The sequence below is a fragment of the Salvia hispanica genome, chromosome 3, assembly GCF_029641045.1.
Source record: "Salvia hispanica isolate PSC_SH4W2 chromosome 3, Shi_PSC_v1, whole genome shotgun sequence".
Lineage (NCBI taxonomy): Eukaryota > Viridiplantae > Streptophyta > Magnoliopsida > Lamiales > Lamiaceae > Salvia > Salvia hispanica.
The window spans coordinates 23,370,960-23,395,092 of NC_142694.1; the positions used below are offsets into that span (position 1 = coordinate 23,370,960).

The 24,133-nt window shown below is 36.2% G+C and overlaps 3 protein-coding genes across 4 annotated transcripts; 2 read left to right on the forward strand and 1 right to left on the reverse strand.

Moving 5' to 3' along the window:
* The first annotated feature begins 4,066 nt into the window (after positions 1-4,066).
* Positions 4,067-10,511, forward strand: LOC125215004 (ADP-ribosylation factor GTPase-activating protein AGD5-like). Its single transcript, XM_048116274.2, has 11 exons — positions 4,067-4,329; positions 5,230-5,288; positions 5,493-5,583; positions 6,508-6,562; positions 6,650-6,740; positions 6,841-7,072; positions 7,750-7,960; positions 8,129-8,307; positions 8,519-8,761; positions 8,857-8,915; positions 10,065-10,511. Exons 1-11 carry the CDS (start codon positions 4,279-4,281, stop codon positions 10,213-10,215), a joined length of 1,422 nt encoding a protein of 473 aa, XP_047972231.2. The 5' UTR covers positions 4,067-4,278; the 3' UTR covers positions 10,216-10,511.
* Positions 10,512-11,920: 1,409 nt separating this feature from the next.
* On the reverse strand, positions 11,921-16,628 carry CCDA (cytochrome c biogenesis protein family). Of its 2 annotated transcripts, none has more exons than XR_007174367.2 (12): positions 16,163-16,628; positions 15,965-16,090; positions 15,780-15,835; positions 15,118-15,248; positions 14,935-15,020; positions 14,821-14,852; positions 14,428-14,589; positions 13,669-13,741; positions 13,464-13,545; positions 12,689-12,781; positions 12,389-12,435; positions 11,921-12,296 (listed from the first exon to the last, which is right to left on the reverse strand). XR_007174367.2 is itself a non-coding variant. In XM_048109838.1 (12 exons), exons 1-12 carry the CDS (start codon positions 16,254-16,256, stop codon positions 12,224-12,226), a joined length of 1,074 nt encoding a protein of 357 aa, XP_047965795.1. In that variant the 5' UTR covers positions 16,257-16,626; the 3' UTR covers positions 11,921-12,223. The 2 variants fall into 2 exon arrangements, 1 of the variants encoding a protein (XP_047965795.1); XM_048109838.1 differs by having other exon boundaries at positions 13,445-13,545; positions 16,163-16,626.
* Positions 16,629-21,584: 4,956 nt separating this feature from the next.
* Positions 21,585-23,997, forward strand: LOC125214733 (myosin-2-like). The gene is made up of 6 exons (XM_048115868.2): positions 21,585-22,231; positions 22,612-22,726; positions 22,814-22,912; positions 23,007-23,110; positions 23,236-23,403; positions 23,476-23,997. The coding sequence occupies exons 1-6, from the start codon at positions 21,920-21,922 to the stop codon at positions 23,848-23,850; spliced, it is 1,173 nt and encodes a 390-aa protein (XP_047971825.1). The 5' UTR covers positions 21,585-21,919; the 3' UTR covers positions 23,851-23,997.
* The last annotated feature ends 136 nt before the right edge of the window (positions 23,998-24,133 follow it).

Here is a 24,133-nt window from a genome sequence, read left to right on the forward strand (position 1 = left end):
ATTCAACCATTTGCCAAAGTTTTTTCCAGCGTCTCATATATATATTTTTATTTCTCCCACATCAAATTAAAAAAAAAAAAAGAACAGACCCATTAAGAATCAAGAAAACGAAAAGTTTCGACCTTTGACCCGCTCTCAATCCAAGTTGAAACTCCTATATATTTAACAATTACTATACGCTTAGAAGACATAAATAATACTCCGTACTAATTAGAGAAGAAGATTTTTACCTTATTTCACAAGATTAGACGAGTTCAGGTGCATAACTACGACTTTGTTCTTCCCTGAACCGCTTATACCTTTAGCTCTGATACCAAACTTGTAACACCCCTACTTATCTTTACTCCCAAAGACATGATCTTGTATTTAATTCTCTTTGAAAACATGGCCTACAAATTATTTGAAAAATGTTCTTATCTTGGGAGAAAGAAGAACCAAGAGTCCTCCAAAATGAGGAAATAGAAGGATCTTTATTTTGCTAAATTTATTTCTAGAATTCTTTAGCAACATCTTTTTATTCTTTACCTATATGAACTCCTTTCAAGGTAAGAGTGGACAAATGTCATTATCTAGTTTAGTACATTTATTTAACCATTCTCTAGATTATTCTACATAGACAAAGCATTGAAAATTACTTCTCCAGTTTTATTTATATCTCGCGCCCACTATCAAAATGAGAAACAAATATTTAAGTACTTCTATTAAAAATAAATAAACATGTCACATTAATATCTATATTATTCCCCATGTAGCAACACATTCTCAACCTCATTTAGTACATAGTGGTAGTAATTGTTTTTAATATTATTATTAGAAAAACATTTTTCGTCTAGGGTCATTTTTGGGATATTACAATTACTTTATTAATTTTGCATTAAAAGTAATGTCAAATTCAAAGTGCATATTCTTTAGAGTCAATGCAGTAACATTATGAATTTATCGGATAATTAAAAGTGAATCAAACCTAATAAAAATAAAGTAAGATATGTTGATTGATGGATTCGTAGTAAAAATGAATTCAATTAGAAAATGATAGAAGGGATTAGTTAGATCTTCCATACCCTATTTAATCATTACAGTCATAAAAGATTTACAAAGAAAAATTAAGCCAAGTGCAGTGAATAGGAGTAGACCTTGGGGACAATAAACGTGCAATCCTTAGAGCTGATAGGAGTAGACCATGGGGACAATATGGTTAGGAACATAGTATGGCCAGCATTTCCTAGGTTGAAGGTGCTCGAGGTATATGACATTAACGACAATTTTGATTGGAGTGGTCTAAATACCAAGAGCAGTTCAATGGAATCTGTAACTCTACACTCGTATGATGTTCTGAGATGAAGTTTGATGTTCCAAATATCTGTCAATTTAACTGTCTATCAACCCACATAACACACTTTGATCACTTCGAGACAGGATCTGGTAGGCAGTGGGACTGCACCCTAGATGTCACATGCAATGAGCCTACAAACGCCTGGTTCTTCCAGTTGAAGCATATGTTGAAGAAGTTTAGAGCGCCAGTGAATGTTTTCCTGCATATCCATATAGCGTATGAAGATGAACCGCCAGCTTTCAACTTTCACTCTCAAGACAGAACTGATTTATTTGGGCTAAAAAACTTCTCATCCACAGAGAATCCACTAGACACCGGGTCTAGGAACTCAGAGAATCTTGGGTAACCTGTCGTTGGGCACACAATCACTTCATTCGCCCTTCAAAACCCTCAACCCGCTATAGCTAAAAAGATTAGTACAGGGAAGCAGGGATCGAATCCACAGATACAAATGTGTAAGAAAACATGTTCAAAGACCTGGAAGCTATTTTTGGCTGCTGCCACGCATATTTTGGGGTTGAGCTTTAATTCCTAGACTGGGTAAATGAAATATTCTACTCTAACAACTAGATCTAGGCAGGGACATGCATAATGACTAAAAGTAATTGAAAAGACTACTTGACTAGGTAAACGACTTCCTGAGCTAGCCTAGACAGACGAAAAGCGAAACGTGGGGACCATTTCCCAAAACGGCATAGTATGACTGAAAAAGCTGCAAATTAACTAACCTATGGACTAACTAACAACGACATCATCTTCTCTAATTTTTATCACGAAACAACCGATGAAAAACAAAGCAAAAGATCGAAACAGGGCTGACGAAATTAAACCGATGGACACCAAGAACGACTAAAACTAACACACATCCATGACTACTAGACAAGGCAAGCAAGTAAATAGAATTCAAAACATCATAACCATGCAAACACGAACAGATCTATATGTCAAATGCTTCATCCACTCCGGATCCAAGCCATCCACAACAATAAAACACCATTTCCATCTCCGATCTTCACAGATTCAACTAGATTCAACCGATCAACCACAATCTCCAAGCAATTCAAACTCCAAACTCAAATCAACCAACAATATTCACCAAAGCAAACAAATAAAAGGACAATATCATAACCAAAACCAAAATAGAAATATCCACAGCAAAATGCGAAGTGTCTAGCGAAGTAATAACAAAGCATAACTGAGCTTCGAACAGCGAAAACTCGGGGAAATACGGAATGTAAAGCGAAAAGCAGTAAGGATTGTATCTTCGCCTCCGTAGAGACGATGTTACACCACAACTAGATCCGAAAGTGCACTCCCCAGAATGATTCCCCTTAAGTGTGTGTAGAGAAAAGTGGAAAAACTAAGCTAAGAGCCGAAATGAAAAGAGAGATATCTTCATGTTGATCGTCTGCTCTTATTTATAGTGGACAGAGCTTCTAGACTGTTCCTGTGATTCCCATTTTGCCCTTCAATCAGATGCTCCTCAATCTAATAACTCCTCATTCTTCCGCTCACTCTTCCCGTCAACTTCTTCTTCCAAGCTATCTTTGTCTTCTTCCTGGGGCTGGCGATTTCTCTACACACCTGGCTTATAAAACTTTGTTAGACCCAGAAAATCACCAAATTTATCCCTATAACCAATGCATGAAATTAGCCTTATCAGAGGGTCATTGAGGCGAAGTTTGATATTCCGAATATTCGTCACTTTAACTGTCTATCAACCCACATATCATACTTTGATCACTTCGAGACAGGATCTAGGCATACTGCACCCTAGATGTCACATGCAATGAGCCTACAAACGTCTGGTTCTTCCAGTTGAAGCATATGTTGGAGAAGTTTAGAATGCCGGAGAATGTTTTCCTGTATATCCATATAGCGTATGAAGATGAACCTCCAACTTTCAACTTTCACTCACAGGACAGAACTGATTTATTTGGGCTCAAAGAACTTGACATTTTGGGATTTAAAGAAGAACCTTTTTGGAGTTTCCTCACTGCACTTGGGTGGTACTTATCTACACGTGGAGAGGTCAGGGATGATCTACTACGTGTCCTAACACACAAGGATGGCATAGTAAAATTTATTTGAATATGGCTTGTTTTTTTTATCACTGCAGTTCTTGTTTTTTTAGTCACTGCACTTGGCTTGTTTTTTCTTTGCAGGATATGTGAGTCCTAGCTTGGGAGTATGGAAGATGGAGGGGGATGATGACCTATAATGATGATGGGAGAGGGTATACAGATATGAGTTATAATCTGGAATAGAAATGGAGGAGGATGATGACCTGACGAGAGTCCTAGCTTGGGAGTGGCCTCATGTTGTAAATGTTCTTCAACTTGAAAAAACGTAATTTTGGAGGTTTGAAAACTACTCCCCCGTCCAATAAGAATATGCTTTTAAAACTTTTTTCTCTTTATGAAGCCGAACTCATTCTCTACTAACAGTACTTTATTTACTTTTTTTTTTCTCTTTGCTTATTTGTTACTTTACTAATTTTTAATTAAAATTCAAATCAAATTTAAATTTAAAGTGTATATTCGTAGAGACATAAGGAGTAACTTATCTGATAATTAAAAGTGAATCAAACATAGTTAAACAGATATGTAAAAGTGAATCAAACCTAGTTAAACAGGTATGTTTCGTAGTAAAAATGAATGCAATTAGCAAATGATGGAAGGGGATTAGTTGGACCTTTCATTACCGGGACGCGTTACATTCATAAAAGATTTACACACAAAAAGAAAATGAAAATAAATAAATTGAGAAACGAACGCACCTAACGCCGGTGCCAATTTTCTCCGATTGGTTCTCATTCAATAATTCAATATTCCGCTCATCTAATCCGACGGTCGAAGAGGGAGAGGAAACGCATCGCCGCCCTTCACTTTTAGCCTCTCCGCCCTTCTTCTCCTTCTCCTCTGCGCGGATTGACAATTTTCACCATGAATGAGAAGGCCGGCGTTTCCAAGGAGCTTAATGCCAAGCATAGGAAGGTCCGATTTTGTTTCTCGATTTTATATTTTAATGTTTCCTGTTTTCGTTTTGATCTTAAATTTCTGCTAATCTGGATTTGTCCTACTGTTATTTGCAATTTAGCGTTTTTAGGTGATTGAATCGGCGTTTTTACGCTATGATTGATTAGATATACGCGTTGCTAAGGAGCTGTCGTTAGTTATTTTGTTTCAGATGTATTTACCCGATTAAATACTGTTTTGTGTTTGATTCGGTTTATTTTTGTAGATGTTAGTTTAGAGATGCATTTCTTTTCATCTTGATCTAGCTTTTATGTGTATTTGGATTGTTTTAGCTTGCGACGTATGCCGCTTGGAGGCTGGTTGCTGATGACTAAGATTGTGCTTGTCTTCTGCCTTGTTTACCTGAATCATGCGATTCATTGCTTGATAACTAGTTACGTAATCTATATTATTTTAGTTTTGAGCGAACAATATTTGATCAATTTGTAATGGTTTTAAGTCAATTTGGTTGCAGATTCTATTGTTTCTGAAAGTTATTTCCTATGATTTTTTCTAATAAAGTTTTTGTATGATGTAAATAGTCAGATGGAATTATGAAAACTAAAATTACTATATTGACAACAATTTAGATCCGGATGTTGCAGGAGATACAGAATTCTCACAAATTGTGCAGTAATGCATTGCAGCCTTGTCGTATAAACCTTTTAGAAGGGCTTTTCATTACCTATGCTTCAAAAGGGATTTATTTTTTGGGTTTCTGGGTTGCCTTTTATTATTTATGCCATGCTCAAATCGTTTATTAACTATATTTGACTTCATTAGAAGTCTGTTCCCCCAAAGCTGATGGATTCTGTGTTTCCTTGCCACTTCTATTGTTGTCCTCCTGTGGGCTGACATCAACTATCTCTGTGCTATCAGATTTTGGAAGGACTTCTTAAGTTACCCGAAAATAGGGAGTGTGCTGATTGCAAATGCAAGTAAGAATATACACGTATTTTTTTATCAACTAACTATTGGAAATAAAAGGAAACAGGTTGTTTAGAGATATTGTGCATCTTATTCCATTTTGTGGATAGGAAAGTTTATTTTTTCATAAATAATAAAAATTTCATATCATTGGCTTCTTTTATTCTTTTGTTCTTAGTTAGTTAATTTTTTTTTTTTCATTTTTTTTAATACAGAGGTCCTCGATGGGCTAGTGTGAACTTAGGCATATTTATATGCATGCAATGCTCTGGAATCCACAGAAGTCTTGGGGTCCACATATCAAAGGTGACATACATGGTTTTCCCCTTCGTAGTTTACCCATCAATAATTGCAATATCTATTTCATTTCTTGATGATTTCAGCTATAGATTGCTCTTTTTTTTGTTATCAGCACAGGATTTTAAGCACTCCATGAGATTATTTGAATTTTGTGTTTATTTAAAGTTGCACTTCACAATCATGAATCGATTAAAGCAAAATGTCATATTTTCTAAACATATCTATATAGTGGTTTTTAGGTAAAATAACCAAAAATATTTGGATATCTGTGATAGTTAATGCCATGTATTTTAGAGTGCTTTTCACTCAACTGGTTCTCTTATTTTTATGTATTGTTAAACACCAGAGGTTTTTGTGCATAGAAAGAAGATCATTTGCATTGTCGTAGTTCTAGTGGTCTGTGGACTGATAAATTTGCACATACCCAAGAATGGAATTAAAGGCTGAATAGAAAACAATTACTGCATTATGCAATTGTGGAATATGCAAGGATTTGGGATTTTTAAATATTTTCTGTTGGCAAAGACCGACTTATTGCTCTAGACTTGTATTTTGTAGTTAGAAGACATGTTAATTGTTTCATATACTATATGATAATGTGGACTTTTATTCTTTGTTTTTATTTCCTTGAATTTTGAAATCATTTTTATTATATTTTGCAGGCTCATTAATTTAAATTAGTGTTTTCCTTACAGTTGCATTAATGATTAGCCCTTTACATGCATGTTTCTACACAGCAAAATTTTCTAGGTTTTGGTTACCTAGCAGTCCTGACTTTTCTGGTTGATGTTTTTGGATCTTTTTCTTCAATTCATGGAAGTAATAACAAAATTTTCTTTAATATGACCAATATACTTTCTCTTATTTTTGAGTTGTAATGGATATCGATTGCTACTTGTGGTTTAATTGTTTGTGTTGGCCTTTCTGTAGGTGAGATCGGCTACACTTGACACATGGCTTCCTGAACAAGTTGCATTTATCCACTGTAAGAATTCAACACCTGTATCTCTTTGGTGATTTTTTTTATATTTTGTAAGCAATGTCTAAAATTGTTCTTCCATCGTGAATGTAGCCATGGGAAATGAAAAGGCAAACAGTTACTGGGAGGCAGAGCTTCCCCCGAATTACGATAGAGTTGGGATTGAGAATTTCATTCGTGCAAAGTATGGGTTTCTTATTCTGAAGATATTTCATTAAGCACAGTATTGCATATATCTGGGTCCACAAGCTGATTATGCGTCTTTTCTGCTATAATCGATTAAGGTATGAAGAGAAGAGATGGGTACCCAAGGATGGGAATCTAAAGTCACCTCCTAGGAGAACTGAAGAAAAAGTTTCTGTACAGTTGCAACGGCCTAGTGATAGAAGTGGGAACGGACGTTCCAGCAGTTCCGGGAATTCTTCTGAGAGGAAGAATGTTCCAGCACCTAGTACAAGACAAAACATTCCTGCTGCCAGGATGAGTGTGCCTGTGCCTCCTAAAGCTGCAGAACAAGTATGTCTTCTGGCGTACATTTGTTTTATTTTTATATATAGTTTCTTCCTAATGGGTTGACGAGTTCTCTAGGAATGTTTTTCATTGTTTCTGTAATGAAGTTCACCAATATGATTACTCAAGCAAAAATATTCGTGGTTGAGCAATGTAGCTTCCTACGCTTATATGTGATGATAGAACGGATAAGGTTTCTGACCTTCCTGGTATCGAAGAAAACAACTAGTCATCTTGTTTCTAGCTATGTCTAATATTGGGACAAGCAATGAAATTTTGATCCCCTACAAATTATGTCTTTCAAGCTGATGCCACTATTTTCATCGACTCCGTTAATATTTTTTATTGTGCTTGTGCATAAAGTATACTCTCTCCGTCTGCCATTAGGAGTCCCATTTCTTGGCGGCACGGGTTTTAAGAAATGTTAAGAAAAGTGTGTGGGAAAAAGTTAGTGGAATAGGGGTCCCACTTGTATATATTAGTTTTAAATGAAATGTGAGTGGAATGAGTTAGTGGGACCCTATTACCATTTATGGTAAAAGTGAACCGGGACTCCTATTTGCGGACGAACTAAAATGGAAAAATGGGACTCCTATTCGCGGGCGGAGGGAGTATCTTTTATTTACACCCTTTAATATGTATGATATCATGATAAGGGTCCTTATTTGCCTTTCTGACAATAGGTAGCTCCAGTTCCAGCTACAGTTACCGTGCAAGTGGTTCAGAAAGTAGAGACGGCTCCACCTGCTGAACCATCAAAGCTGGTAGAAGAGAAGATCTCTTCTCCCAAAATTGATTATGCAACTGATCTTTTCGACATGCTTTCTATGGATGGTTCTGGTGAAAATACTACTGGAGCTTCAGGGGATGATGATATGTGGGCAGGATTTCAATGTATGTCAACTATCTTGCATGTTTTGCTGTTGGATTACAGATATGTTTTGCTTCTTTCCTATCTTTTGTGGGTTAGAGGGGGAGGGGTGGCTTCAAACCTTGAAGAAATATATAGTATCTTTGGATTTTGCAATTTTGTGGATGTTCATGTTTTCTTTGGAACTGCAGCTGCTGATGTGTCATCTTCAACAGAAAAGACCATTCCAGCAAAACTTGATGAAAGCAAATCACAGGCGGCTTCTAAAATGGAAGACCTTTTCAAGGATTCACCATCAATTGCACCTAGTTCAACGCCAGTGAATTCCCAAAAAACTGTTAAACATGATATTATGTCTCTTTTTGAGAAGGTATGTCTTGTTCCTGACTCTTGAGATGTATATAACTCTCCCCCTTCTTCCAGTCACACTCCCAAAAATAGGAAATAAATAAAATAATTTCATACCAGATTCAAAAATATAAGAATTACTAGAATTTTATGAGGATCTAAGAGACAACTAGACTTTCATATTGCTATTATTGTTGTCCATTATATGACCTTTTTGGTTTGTCATGTTGCAGACCAATATTGTTTCTCCATTCACTGCTCACCAACAACAACTTGCTATGCTAGCTCAACAACAGTCGCTGTTAATTGCTGCTGCATCTAATGCTTCTGGGGCAATGCCAAAAGCTTCTAACAACAAGGAAATAGGGCTTAATAGCACCAATTTGCCCAACCAAAGTTGGCCAAATGTTGGTTACCAGTTCCCTGGAATGATTATGACAGAAGCTCAGAAAGCTGAAGTAGTGAAGTATATGCAGGTAGAAAATAAGTGATTTGTGGTGATGTATCTTTGTAAGCTGTATACATGGGTGTATGGTTTACCTACATTCTTATTTTTATGTTCTTATGACAGATGGGAAACATGGGACCACCTCAACCAATTGGAAATTCTTTTCCTCTCCCAACGTCTAGGTATGCGCATGAAACTTCTGTGAAATATTCAGTCGACTTATTCTTTGGGAACTTGGTTTGGATAGAGTTAACTTACTACTCCTATGTTCCAGCTAAGATGACACGTTTTCCTTTTTTAGTCTGTCCCGACACATTTCTATTTTTGGAAAGTTTCTCTCTTCAATTAATACACCTACCACTTTTTCTCTCCCCAATTAAATTATTCATCTCTCTTCTCTCTCCATTCAATACTTACACCAACCATTTCTCTCTCCAATTAAACTTAATAACCAATAACTCTTAGAATCTCGTACCAGCAAAGCAATGTGTCATCTTAGCTGGGATAGAGGGAGTACTTAATTATGCTGGAAGATCCATCTTGGGAATATGTATCTTCATGTACTTCTACGTACTAGTTAAGATGACGTAGTGATCGATTAACTTTACTTACTTTTGATGAAATTCAACTACTTATCTTATACTTTCTACATAAGTGTGTTTTAGGGAAGAAAGCAATAGGAGTTCTAGTGCTTTAATTTGTTTTCATGGTTTTTGTGTAATATATGTCACTATGGTGGAGAATGATATAGCCATATGCAATGTGTTTTAACCCAAAATGATCCACTGTTCTCTTACTCTACTGGGTGAGATATCATCGAAACTATAATATATACCACTGTAGGATATAAAAAAACTTCCGTTGTCTGCAATGATGTACTCCCTCCGTCCCAAGATATTAGACTCGTATACCATTTTGGGGTGTCCCAACATATTTGAGCCATTTCTATTTATGGTAAAAATTTATTTTACTACCAACTCCACTTACACCACTAAACAACACCTTCTAAATTCCTGTGCCCAAAAGAAGTGGGTCTAATATCTTGGGATGGAGGGAGTAATTGATTAGCTTCAATAAATTCTCTTAAGTTGAATATGTAAAGTAGTAAATGATAAGTCTATTGACATGTTATACTACATCATTTGGCAGACCAAATGCAAATTTTGACTTGTTCTAGAGACATGAAGTTTCTTCTCTATTTTGTTTTCAAGCACATGTTCCTTCTGTGCCATGGAAATAGAAACATGTTACTTTTGTATTTATGGCTGTTTTCAGTGTTCTATTAAAACTAGGCAATTAATCATGCCATTAACTCCATTCTTGTGTTGCAGCTCATATGCAATGGGAAATAATATATCTAGTAATGGCAGTATGCCCGTAGCTGGCCAACAGAATTCATCCTCACTTTCTTCAGGTTCTTCACAATCAGGAAAAGAGTACGATTTTTCCTCTTTGACGCAAGGGTTCTTCACAAAACATTGAACATGGAAACGGCTTTTTGGACCTTCCATAGCACACACTACACAAGTAATTCAAAGAAATTCTAGCTATTTGAGTTTTTATTTTTCCTCCTGTATTTGGGGGTTGTAAACTATAGTAGGGGAGGGAAGCGATTTGAGCTTGAAGGTGTATCAGAGTAGAATTATGCTCAAAGTGTGATATTCTTTGCTAGCATGTTTTGAACACTATTTGTTCTTTTGATCTATTGATCATGAAGAAAAAGACGAAAGCGATTAGTGTAGTATATGTAGAAGATGTTCATTCTACGTTGTTCTTTATATGCTTTTGCCATAGATGGGATGACTCCTCTGATTATATCTGAGATTATGGCATGGGTTATTTGGTGTAAAGAACTATGAACCTTGTTTTCTCTTATGATGTTAACAACATAGTTGGTAGGATGTTCAAGTTACCTTGAATGCAAAATTTCGAATATATAATTCGTATTCTTGCATGACAAATAGAATCCTTTTTTTCCATTTTTTTGTATTTTCGTCATGTTTCATCAGTCTATAATACATCACAAAGAGACAGACATATATGATAGATACAAATCTGAATAATCGAAATAACTCAATCATACTTTATCATACCAAATGCCTCATAAAGGATTTGATAGTACTTTATGATCTCAAACTCTAGTATATACACCCTCCAATATTTTTTGGTATGCACAATTAATACATTCATATTCCATTTCTGGACACTATCCCACCACAATCTTTTCCTTTTTTTCCCTTACTGTCTACTCATCATGAACACTCCCTCTACCATCAAAAGTGCATGAATCTTTATTTAGCACAAAGGTAGTGCAATTTAAATTTACAGTTTAAACTTTTCATTTATAGTTTGAATATCCCTGAATTTTACAAATACTTTCTATTATGCTCGCATAACTAGTCCAGGATCACATGCATTATATTGAAATTTTTTGATGCATTTATTAATAAAAATCTGCTTATCAACATATCCTAAAACTGAAATAAAAAATTATCAAAGTTCATCATCCGAACGTCGTCAGAACATATGCGATTGAGATTTCGTTAGAATCCTCTTATAAAATTGCCTTTAATTTGATATATTTTTTGTGAAAAATAATTTGAATCAAGAAAATTACATAAATTTAAAAATATTTAAAATGATTTAGAAGAAAAAGAAAGTAATTAGCTTTAACTACCATATATAAAAATTGCCTTTTAAGTTTATTTATTAATTACTCCCTTTGTTCGCAAATAGGAGGTCTCATTTTGCCATTTTAGTTCGTCCGCGAATAGGAGTCACGATTCATAATTACTATAAATGGTAAAAAAGGTTTCACATTTCACTCACAAATCATTTAAACTAATATATACAAGTGAGACTCATATTCCATTAGCTTTCTTCCACCCACTTTTCTTAATATTTCTTAAAACCCGTGCAGGAAAGAAATGGGACTCCTATTCGCGGACATGGAGAGTATTTAAATTTAAAATATAATCCATTTGACATTATTTTAACCGCAATTTTCTGATCGAAAGATTTGGGATTAATTAATTAGCAATTAATCATGACCCATTAAAATTGACCCACAAAAAATTTGAGGTCATAAACTGCTATTAACACCAAACGAGCATAAGCACTAAATCCTTTGCTATTTTATAATGCGAATTTTGAGATTCAGCAATGTAAACGCATTGGAAATCTCGAATAAGAGAAGATTAACACAATTTAACCATCAAAATACACTATTTTTTGGATATTGCACGTTTCTTACCAGACATAAAATGGCCCCAGCTTTCCAGTATGTACCTACCATTCTTAGTTCCATATAATTATCGCACTTTTGTACATTCACAACTAGGGGTGTTTACCAGCTCACCGCATACGGCCTCCAAGTCCAAGAAAACCGAGATGCTTCATTTAGTACAACGAACCACCAATGCTGGATAAGAGCAGGTGAATCCAGAATAGATTTTCTGGCTTCTGCTTATTGTTTGTTTGACACAGACACTCACATCACCATTGTAACCGGGAACAGCCTATCTAACAGTGTGTACAACCCGCCACCGAGGAGGAGGGCACCACTGGAACATATTTAACTTCCCATATTAGAACAGGAAAAATTAACAGCCGAAGGGCAGTTAAGAGTTCCTTTTCAGCTGTAATATAATAATACCTCATAGGATTGATCCATGCTGAGAACTTGCGGAATGAAAGCAGGCTCTGCAGGTAGACATGAATTAGCATTGGCTGACAACGTAAATAGTTACAGTACGAGACTATTTAGAGGACCAAACACTAGCAACTGCATATTGTGGACATTTCTCATTCTGTTACACCTTTTTCAGGGGAAAATTGCTAATACAAAATAGTTTATCACAAGGAAAAGCAGTCGTGATACCAAAAAGGCACCTCGTGGTGATTTTAGATACCGTAAGCACCAGAGAATTAGTGAGGCCAGAATCCAAATCAGTACCTGCAATACTCCAGCAAAAGAAGCAGCAAGAAGAAGAGGAGCAACATAGCCAGTTGTGTATGTCAGTAGTAGACTACCTCCAACCACTGGATCCTGCAATTCAAAATGATCTTGATCATTTTCTTCATTATTAATTTGCAAATCCATTTGAGGCTAAGACGATCTCCAACCATTTAGACTACTCAAACCTATTTTAGTGTAAATGTCACATCAAATAGTGATTTTACTCCAACCATTTACACTAAACTCAAAACTTAAAAGAATATTTTCTATACACCACCTTTTTTTATTCACAAAATTTGAAAAAGTGACTTGGGTTTGTTTTAGAGTAAAACCTAAAGATAGGTATATTTTGCTCAAAAACATAAAATGGGATTGTTTTGGAGTACCGTTGGAGCTAATTGCCTACTCCATTTTGTGTTTTAGTTTTGAAGAATATATCCAGTGATCAACTTGTTTGGCGGTGTAAACCGTAGCCCTCCTCCACCTAAGACGGATTTTTCGTTCGATTTTAATCCAAATTGAGTCGCATCAATTCTTATTTATTCAAATAACTCCAAATCCTGCTTACTATATTTAACTACAAGAAAGAAGGAAAGAATAATATATAGCCGAAAATCTTGCCATCAATTTCCCTCATTCATTTCATCCATCCCTTGATTGATATCACCATCCACACATGGAAGACAGTAGGCTTAAGCAAGCAAAACAATTTAAAAAAGAACAACTATTGACTGTAAGAGAGGAGATAAGTACCCTGGTCGAGGCGACATACCCAAGCAGCGTAGCAAGCACTGGAGTACTGCAGGGTGATGCAGCTAATGCAAATGTAAGTCCAGCCAAGTACGCCTGGACACCTATTAGTCATATACACAACTGTTTAATGCTTTTAGTTTTAGGCTTGGGGGTGCATAAATGGGCCAGCCAGCCAATTACATATCTTGTGAATAAATTGGTTATAGGAATAAAGAGATTATTACTTGAAGGAAAACTAGCAGCAGCTGCACGAGGATCGAAGTTGTTGAAAAAGGAAGGAAGCTGTAACTCAAATATCTGCACCACCCACCAACTATTAACATGATATGTACAAGAAATAGTAGGCTAGAACTCAAAGTAAGCACTGCTGACACCCAGTCAGTAGGTGGGGGTTATCATCACGCTGAGTATATGATAGTTTCAGAGTTAGTCCAAGAAACTGTAAACCATTAAAAACATTACTATGAACCACAGATATTCAGTTGAAGACTTTAAGGTATATTCAGCTATCAGGTGTTTGGTCAGTTAAAATCTGAATATAACTCACCTTAAGTGAGAATGACAAAGATATTAACTACTAAATAGTTCTGGTGTTGTACAATGTTAGACAATAATCCCTGGCCCTAAAGCAACTCAACTCAACTGAAGCAAATAACATCAAGAGAAAAAGGATGAGATCTGAAAAGGAAATGAAATTAACAAAAAGCCAACTTCTGTAGCAGCCTAATAACCATTGGGGTCACCCCCCCCCCCCCATACCCCCCGCGCGCGCTCTCTAATCCCCACTAGTGTCTATCAGCATCTAATTGTGCAGGTGATTTCATGTCTACCTATATTTTTTTATGGTCACGGATATCTTTAGAGCATCAGAATCTGCATGTAAGTCTGCACACTCTAAGATTAAGTAAAATCTCAAATTTGCTTGGTAAATTGACCGCTATATAAAAGGTAACAAACAACAGAAGATTGAAAAATAGAAGCACCTCCAAGAGATTTAAACCCATGATGATAGCCAAAGAAGAAGCAGCCACAGGCAGACCCTGCCCAATTTGTCCATAGGCCTTTCCTGCAAATGAGGCTGCTACACCCAGTAGGGCTAATGTTGTTGCCAATCCCATGGCAAATGAGAGAGAATTCCCAATAACCTGTGCAACATAAAATTGAAGAATATGAACAAGTTTGGCACTGCTACTGTAACAGTAGCCACACACTGTCCTGGACATATTTCTTGGCCAATTGTTTAAAACCAATATTTTGATGATTGTCCCAAGGTCTAAGCAAATAGTAGTATAAACAAACACTAATGAGAAATTTCCAGAAAGAAAGGAAAAAAAAAGGGAAAATTTGTGCCTGTATATGCTCAATAAATCTTTTACCTCTGCTTTACTCTTTCCAGATCCAAATGCCCCTATAACAAACCAACCAAATGAAAAATTTAGACACAAAGAAGGCTATCTTTCCAATATATGAACATCTGAGCAGTTTCTCACCTATATAACCAAGGGTAAGGGGCAATACACTCAGTGTGCATGGAGAAAGACTAGTTACAAGTCCAGCACCAAAAATGACTGCCAAACTGCAGAAACATATATGTGAGACTAGACATTATATTATTCATGAAAGAGTTACAAGAAACATATCTCAAAGAAGAATACACTCGAGAGGAGACAAACCTAGTAAAACTGAAGGATGCCAACTGGTCCTGCACTGCTGCATTAGCATCTTGACCAGCTGAAAATAGGAGGCCAGAAAGCCAATCCCCGGAGGTCCCATCAGCAAGAGTATATAAGGAAGCAGGTATTTCCTGAAAACAATAGGTAACATAACATGCATTAGCAATTAAATTCAAAGTGTATCAAGTAATATTTAGGGAGGTAGACTGTAGACATACATCATTGCATAGAAGCTATTACAATAATCCAAAAGTGAAGATGTAATGATAATAGGGCATGTCAGCAGATAAAAGAGAGAAGAGAAGGGAAATGGAAAAAGAAAATCCATTAGGAAATAAATAAACGGAACACGCCATCCCTCTATAGCAGCTCATCACACACAAAGACACCCAATTTTGAAAACAAGAATATCTTGTAATGATTCCATAAAATTCCACATATGAATGAGAAATCACTTGATGATTCATATGTAAGAGAGAACATAACAACTCAAAACCAACAATAGGACAAGCATGAGAAGTATTTCTTCCTCCTAAAAGTGTACTTCATATGTACATGAAGAGAATCACAACAGAATCAAGAGGATAAAATAGGTACACAACATTGAGCAAATAGTAAAAAACGGTAATACAATCCTGATGAGGAGATAAGTGAGTTCTAACCGCAATAGTTTCTAAAGTTCCAGCATTTGCTAATGGCGTCGCAAGGAAAGCCGCAGCTGAAAATTACAAACTAAAACGAGTTAAACATCATAATACACAACCAAAGCAGCAGCAATTACAAACATAACAGCAGATCAATGAAAAAAAAGGGAAAAAAAATCAAATTAGATAAAAACATACAATACCTGAAAATGTACTTATGAAGGCAGTAGTGAGATCAATAGCGGTAGTCTTGGGCAATGAAATGCTAGTGGTACTAACAATTTGGGCATTATCATGGTGACGCTTCAGGTTTAAGGACTGCTGCTTATCTATAGAAAAAATAGAAATGTTAAGAATTGAGTGTTGGCAGGAAAATAAAGGGCGGTGGAGATGAAATCAACCATAATTGGTGGGTAGACGATCGAAACTGGAAACTGGTATGAAGCAAGAGGAGCTGCAGTTGATGCCGCAGCTGCTTAGTAAACCCAACTTCATTTGCAGTCGTGTCTAATTAAGAGAGAGAGAGAACGTAATGGGTTGATTTCTCGTTGGATATTTATTTGGTAGCTAACACACGACTATAAAGCGGGTTTGGTTAATTTATGACGCAACAATCCGAAAGCGTTGACGTGGCTATTGAATAATCACATTTTCATCAAAATGCGCGGGATCTAGGTCATAGAGCAAGCTCCGTGGACCGCTCATCTCTTGCGTCATACGGCTTCTTCCTAACGTGTACGGCACTCACCGGCGAAACACAAAGCTGTCCGCCTATTTATACAGAGTAAAACCAGTGTCCGCCATTTTTAATCTTCGGATAGAAAGGGCGGTGATAGAGAGAAAGGGGAGGGTGAAATCCCACCTAGTTACAGGCTTTTCATTATTTTTTATTAATTTTGTTGGTATTAGTGTCATATATTTTTATTTATAAAATTTAGACAAGGGATATAATTATTGGGATACTTTTATTAAAAAAAAATTCTTTAAATAGAGTTTCCGTATTTACAATTTTCTCAGCTACCATTTGAAAATTTGTTGTAACAGTATTATCTTATTTTGATTCATTATATCTTATTTTATACTTTATACACTATATATTTGGGGAGTGTTATATTGTTAACTCAATGCTTAATTGTTAACTACAACTCAATAATAACCATTAGATATTCAAATTAAAGGCCTAAATCATCAACCACAAAATGTCAATACGATAAAAAAAAAACGTCAATAAGGCTATATGATTAATTCCAATAAAAATCAATAGGGTTATTAATGTCAAGTTAGTTATAACTAACTTTTAAAAGAAATCTCAAAACTTTAAATTCATATAACATATATCAAATTAAAGATAATTTTATAAGGATTCCAACAATATACGACATGCATATGTTCCAACGTCAAAATTTGAAAAAAAAAATCTAGAATTTTCGTATTTTTCGTACACAGGTTAATGTCAATGCAGCTAAGATAATATGTCAATATAAAGCATATACAATGTCAATCCTAAATTTATGTTGACATTCTCAAGGCATTGTGTTGATATTTTCAAAACACTATATTGACATTTTCATCCAAAACTCTAATTTAGCGTTTTTTTTTATCTTTTTCGATTTAATTAATAAAAATGAAAATTACACGTGGCAAATTGTAGGCCACACATTTTTTAAAATCATGTGGCCTCAAAATTAGTTGTAGTTAGCAATTAAATGATGAGTTAGCAATTGATCATTCCCCCTATATATTTTAGCCTATTTTGCAATACTTTCACAATATCAATCTCTTTGTATATAAGAAGTAATAATCTCATGTTTTTTTTATTGTCACATTAAAAATAAAATATTTTCTAAAATAAAAAATAACAGTATACTAATTTTTTATTTCTCTTACTTTACTCTCTCTTCATTAACTCACCTGCATAAAATTCCGTGTCGGAAACCAAACGTTTCGTATTTATTAGCAGTATTAGTTGACACCCATAAATTGATAATTATTATACGTTACTGCGGACAACTAATACTGCTAGAATTGACTATCCGCTTTCGAAGATAATAAGAGTGTCAATGTCGCGTTGTCTTATCTTTAAATTTCAGCACCGGCTTCTTTAAATTTCTAGTTCCGCCACTGACGGCACTATTTCAATCTTAGATTATCTGGAATTTATTAATATAGCCTTCAATCTTGAAAATATAGAAAAAATCAGAGGATAATTTTAGAATTTCCTACTATAGTAGTATGACTTTAAATAGTAAACCAAACATATAGTATTAAAGAGTATAGATAACATAGCATCAATTCAAACACCACAAATAGAAATGGAAAACCAAAAAAAGCATTGCTACATAATGGATGTGTTCATATCTAAATGAAATACTATAAAATACTATTCAAACACGCCCTTAAAGTTAAAGATTAAAACGTTACAACAATAATATAAAAACTTAATAAACATTGCACTAAAAAGGATTTGTGTTCCATTTTACCAAAAGATAGAGCAAAATAGAATTGATGGGAATCGAAATGGAAGAAATTGAGGAGTGGACAAATGACCTTTTGGAGACCTAATTAGAACCTCCACCAAAAAGATGATGTCAACCCTTGGCAACTTTCACCCAAGCAAACATTTATATCGACTCTTTCGCTAGCTACACGACACTAGAGTATACTTTCGCTCTGCCACTAGAAGTATACTCTTTCGAGCTCCGCCCTTAGGGTATACTCTCACTCAAGCTCTGCCACTAGTTACATGGTGCTAGTTGTGAATTTACCAAGTGGCTAACCCCCGGGCTAACAGCCAAGTAACCATAGCCCCGCCATGGATTTTGCCAAACATTCATCTAAGCGAACATGGGGATGGACTCTCTCAATGCAGAAAATTTTTTAACCCAATTCTATCTAACAAATGGTACAAAAGACCCTATTTATAGATGTAGAGGAATGGGAGATGAAAGGTCACTCAAACTAGGGTTGGAATATGAAAAGGCACTCAAACTACGGTTGGAATATCAAAATAATTCAAAACCCCTCCTTTTGAAGTCTTCTCGAACAAAAAATGCCCCAGTTGGGCTTTTTCACGCATCAAAACGCCCACCCGTGCAAACTTTTTGGAGTCTTCGTTACTTGACTGCGTGACTTTCATAAAACGACCATAACTTCCTCATCCGGGTTTCGATTGAGGCGTGCAAGGTACTAACGCGAAGCTCTTTTGACGATAAAGACAATGGTGGTCTTAGAAGATCGTTTGGACTTCAAATTGATAGGCATATTGATGTTTGAAACAGACCACAACTCTGATTTGGCTCATGGTATGTCTTCACTTCTCCATCTCTTGGTTTGGCGCTTCCCGGATTCATATCACCAACGATCCTCAAACCAACTTAAAACACATTCAGTCGTTGTCGTCCCTTTCTATCTGCAGCCCAGTAGGCCCAATCGTAATTTAAGATCAACCAGCTCATCCTCAGAATCTGAAAAGGAACATAGAGAGAACGATTAATTTCGGTGACATATCTAATTAGAAGGTTTTCTATTATGGAGTAATATCTAAGGGTTTTTATTTTGGTTTCAGACTTTTGGACCATGTTGTAAAACATAGCAAACTTATCAAATACATCATTTTGTTTTTCAAAAAATACAGTCATGTCATATGTATACAATCATTCACAAAAAGAAAAAAATACCAGAAATTCTGTCCCCCTAAAACTGGTGATAAACTCCACACATCGGAGTATACTAAGAAAAAATAAATCTATTTTAATTGTTATTTGGTTTGGAAGACTCTCTATAATTGTTAGCTAAAATGTAATACTCACAATGCAAACTTGAGGATTTAACTAAATGAGGAAAAATAAGTCTCAAATAACTTGAAGAAGGATGCCCTAGACATCGATGTCATAGCCAAGTAGTCCGATGACTCCGATTAGTAGTTCCATGAGTTAGCTTCACTGATCCTTGTTGAGTCCTGATCCTTGTTGAGAAATCTCATCAGTAGTAAAATCCATGTTTCTCGTTGTTATGCCCAATAATCTCTCATGAATAGATATCATGTAATAGAAAAATAATAAGGATACATTAGAATAGTACAGTTCAGTTCCTTTTAGAGGTGCTCAGGGTTTAGAAACCGGCGGTTGCGGTTCGGAACCGCCGGTTTCCGGTTTTGAAAATTGTTGAACCGAAACCAAACCGCGAGGCGTCTAAGATACTCACGTGAAGCTCTCTTGAAGACAAAGACATTGGTGGCCTTCCCAAAGCGTTTGGTTATCATCTCGATAGGCCGAGCACTGATTGAAACCGGCTGCTATTGTAAACTTTGACGCACGACTTTCATGGTCGTATCATTATGTGACTCAACGAAGATAAATTCTCCACTAGTTAGAACATGAGTTTTACAAGGAGCATGAGATTCAAGAATATCCAAGGCATTAAATGTCATCGTATTGCATTACATTCAAAAGTCTAGATGGGCATTAAGTGGCGGAACCAGGAAATTAAATAAGCCGGGGCTGAAATTTTTGAAATAATAATATATTAAAATCTTTAACTTAACATGAGTGGAATATGGGTCCTACTTATATATATTAGTAGTTTTAAATGAAATGTGAGTGGATTGAGTTAGTAGAATGTATGCCTCTTTTTCATTTATAGTAATTATGAACCAGAGTCCTATTCGCGGACGAATCAAAATGGAAAAACGAGACTCCTATTTGCGGAGGGAGATACTGTTTTCGACAAATCGCTATGTCCTGAAATCGCCTAAGAATAGTCACATCCTGATTTTTTTGAAAAATTATTTCTCATTGTATACAACTAATATATTATTAGTTCATTCATCTCCCACTCTATTTTAGAAATATATCTTAAATAAGTTTCACATACTAATAAATTTATAAACAACTATTTGCATAACACTTGCAAATAATTTTATACTACTAATTCTAATTCTACCAAACCACCAAGTGATCTATTTTATAAATATATCTTAAACAAGTCACATACTAATAAATTTATTACTACTACTTGCATAACACTTGCAATTAATTTTATACCACTAATTCTAATTCTCCCAAACCACCAAGTGATCTGAATCCAAGTACCAAGTAAATTAGGAGGTCTGGGGGCAAACAAAATTTATAAAAAAACATGAGAAGTATTGCACACTGCACTTAAGATTATTTTATTTGATAAAATTATAATCATTTACATACCCATCAAATTTTTATCTGAATCGGCTAATTATGTCAAGAGCAATATCATTAGTTTATTTTATCCAAAAATTAAAAGCAGCCCAACAATTATATAAATGGCTCAAAACTTATAAGCCCAAGTCTATCTTCTCCAACAATTTTGTCAATTACGCAGAATCAGTGGCGGCGGCGCGGATTCCGTGGATTCCGTGGAGTCTGGACGGTTGGAGTGTAGGGCTTAATCTGGGGGCGGAGATCGGTCGAAGAATGGAGGAATAAGGCGGGGTCGGGGTTCGGTGCCGCGGGGGCTTGTCCCTACGCTAGTTCCGCCGGTGCATTGCATGCGGTAAACATTTTATCAAGGACTTCGAAACAATTCTTACATAATATAGGGCCAGAATCAAACTTTTTCGAAATGTGGAAGCGATAATTGAATTTATTAAGAACCTGAAGGGGCTGAATGGAATTTTTCAATGGTTGAGGTACCAAACTCAAATTTTTTATAGTAGCTGCACCAGATCGTAAATATCTAGAAGATTGGGGTCTAATCCGAAATTCTTCAAAGTTTGGAGGACTACACTGCAAGTTATCCTTTTTATACATGCAACTTACGTTTTTCACCGTTTCGAATTGTTCTTCCAAACCAGACTCCTCCGCCACCATCAATCATCCTTTTCTGTGGTTTTGGAGAAAATTGGAGTCCGGCGGGTGCCGCCGCCGCTTTTCCGGTGGCCTTTGCTCCATCGCGAGGAAGGTCCACATAATTTTCCCCAATTCCAGCGCTGCCTTCTACCACCAGTTGCTCTCACAATCCTTCAAAATCTCTTCTAAAATTCTGCCCAAATCTATCAGCCAATTTCTATTTCTATCAAAAATCTCCAAATCTCGCTTGAATTCTGCCGAATTTGGTGGCGTATGTGTCTTCGTTGTATCTGAATTGCTAGAATTTCGTGGATAAGAGCTCAATAATTCAAAAATATGTTGGCTGTAGCGCCAAATTGTATTACGCGTAGCTCGTTGGAGAAAATGCTGGAGGCTCTCCAGCGAAGAGACGAGAGCGGCACGCCGGATGTCCCTCCTGCGCTGCCGCGACGCGCCATCCCTCCCTCTCGCACCCCGTCCGCTAAGAGGCGGCTATCTGTGTCCATGAGCGATACAGCCGGGGTGAGATCGGGATTTTGTGTGAAGAATGGGAAGATGAGAGGAATTGGATTTCGTGATGCAAAAGTGGAATTACGCAGATGGTGTTATGCAGATGATAAGAGGATTGACAAGTCTGCTCCTCATAAGGTTGGGTTTTTCATTTGTTGTTGGTGATGTCAATTCCTGTTTTTTCTCTCATCGCTTTCTTATTGTGTTTGGTTGCCAAGGTCATATGTCAAATCCAGTTTAGAATAAGGAGCATTGTATGCATAAAATGTTGCTCTGTCAATTTTTATTTGCAATCCGGTGTTTTCCATAGACATAAAATACGATTGTGTGTGTCTGAGTTAGCCAAGCGGTAGAGATGATGAGTCCTCCATAGTGTGGCCTTTAAATTTAAATACATTTACCCATAAAAAAATACACAAATGTGCGTTGTATCTATGTATTTGACTTCCAAAAAGCGATAGAAATTTGTGTACATTTCTTTTGGTAATTGATAACTGTTTTGGTATGTGGTTGAACAGGTTGGTTTCTTAAAAGGTTTTAGACAACAAATCCTTACTCCTGAGGTGCAGAAGTATTTGGATACTCATCAACACCTCCACGAACTCAATGAAATAGCAGTCACATTGCAATCATGTAAGGCCCTTGCAGTTCCATCAAAATAATAGTAATGTAAAAGACAAAATATACTGTTTCTGCTAGTAATTTACTGTCTATCAACAGATGTTCGTGGTGAAATTGCAAGAAAGGAGTATAGTGCCTTACTCGCGATGAAAAATCAGGTGAAGCTAGATGAGATGGTGATTGTGCAATTACAGTCAGGTAAAGCTAAAAAAAAATACTAGAAAACTTCTTCTTGAGGTGTAGCTGATAAATCATGAGCAGTTATCCCAATCCAACAAATTTGGTTGTGCAGTAATTCGGGGATGGTTGGCAAGAAGGCATTTTTGTCGTCTCCAGAAATGGATAGAGAAAACTCGTGGCAAAGTAGAATCAGACCTGAGCATTTCTGAAGTGGAGGTAATGTGTTGGAAAAGCCATGATTTAGGGTTTAGAGTTAAGAAGGAACTTATTATTGGTTGTTCAGAAACTTATTGTTGCATTTTAGTAATGAGTTAAGAAGGAACTTATTGTTGGTTGTTCAGAAACTGTCTCCGAAGATGTTGCCACTGATTGTTGGAGAACTCCAAAAGAGGGTACTAATGGCAGAAGAAACTCTTGAACAGAAAGAAAAAGAAAATGCAACCTTTAGAGAGCAATTGCAACAGTACGAGGCGCGTTTGGCAAAGATGAAATCCATGATGTGGCAGCAAGTAAGTTTGTTTGCTCCATTAATTTTGAAATAATAGAAACTTTCTGGCCATTACATAAAAACCCTTGTGCAGATGGATTTGGCCACAGCAGAAAAGAGTGTCGTTCGAGAAGGCCAACGAGATGGAGGCCAGCCACCTTGTCCTTACAGAGAGACTAGTGAATGTTTAAAACATGGCATCAATGAGCTGGTGAAAACGAAGGTAAGTTTTGAGGATGGAAACCATGCTACCGTTGGGACTCCTGTTGGGAAACTGCAAAAGTTGAAACGCGTGATCAAGGCATGGGTGAAGGGGAAGAAGGTTGTGTCGATGAGAGATTCAAAAACAAAGATACACTCAATGGGGCATGGTGAGGCTGATGGTCATCCAAAGAAATGGTGGGGAAAGAAACGCAAGAGATCATGGAATCATGGGCAAGATCGATATCGTCTCATACACATATCTTGATCCCAAAGGCTATTCTTGATCAACTTGACCCTGCCCCATTTCTTGTTCTATGTTCTTGTCAATCTGTCAATATTAATATGACAGTAATATAAAATGTGATTATTAATAAGGGCTCTCAAGTAATTTGAGAAACTTATATTACTATAATTTGAATACACCGAATATATTCAATTTCGACTAGGTAAAGTAAAATGAAAGAAATAATTTGATTGTATAGCTCAATGAGTCAGGGGTTTGAATCACTTTAATCACCAAGTAAATCAATAACTGTGAATCACTTTAA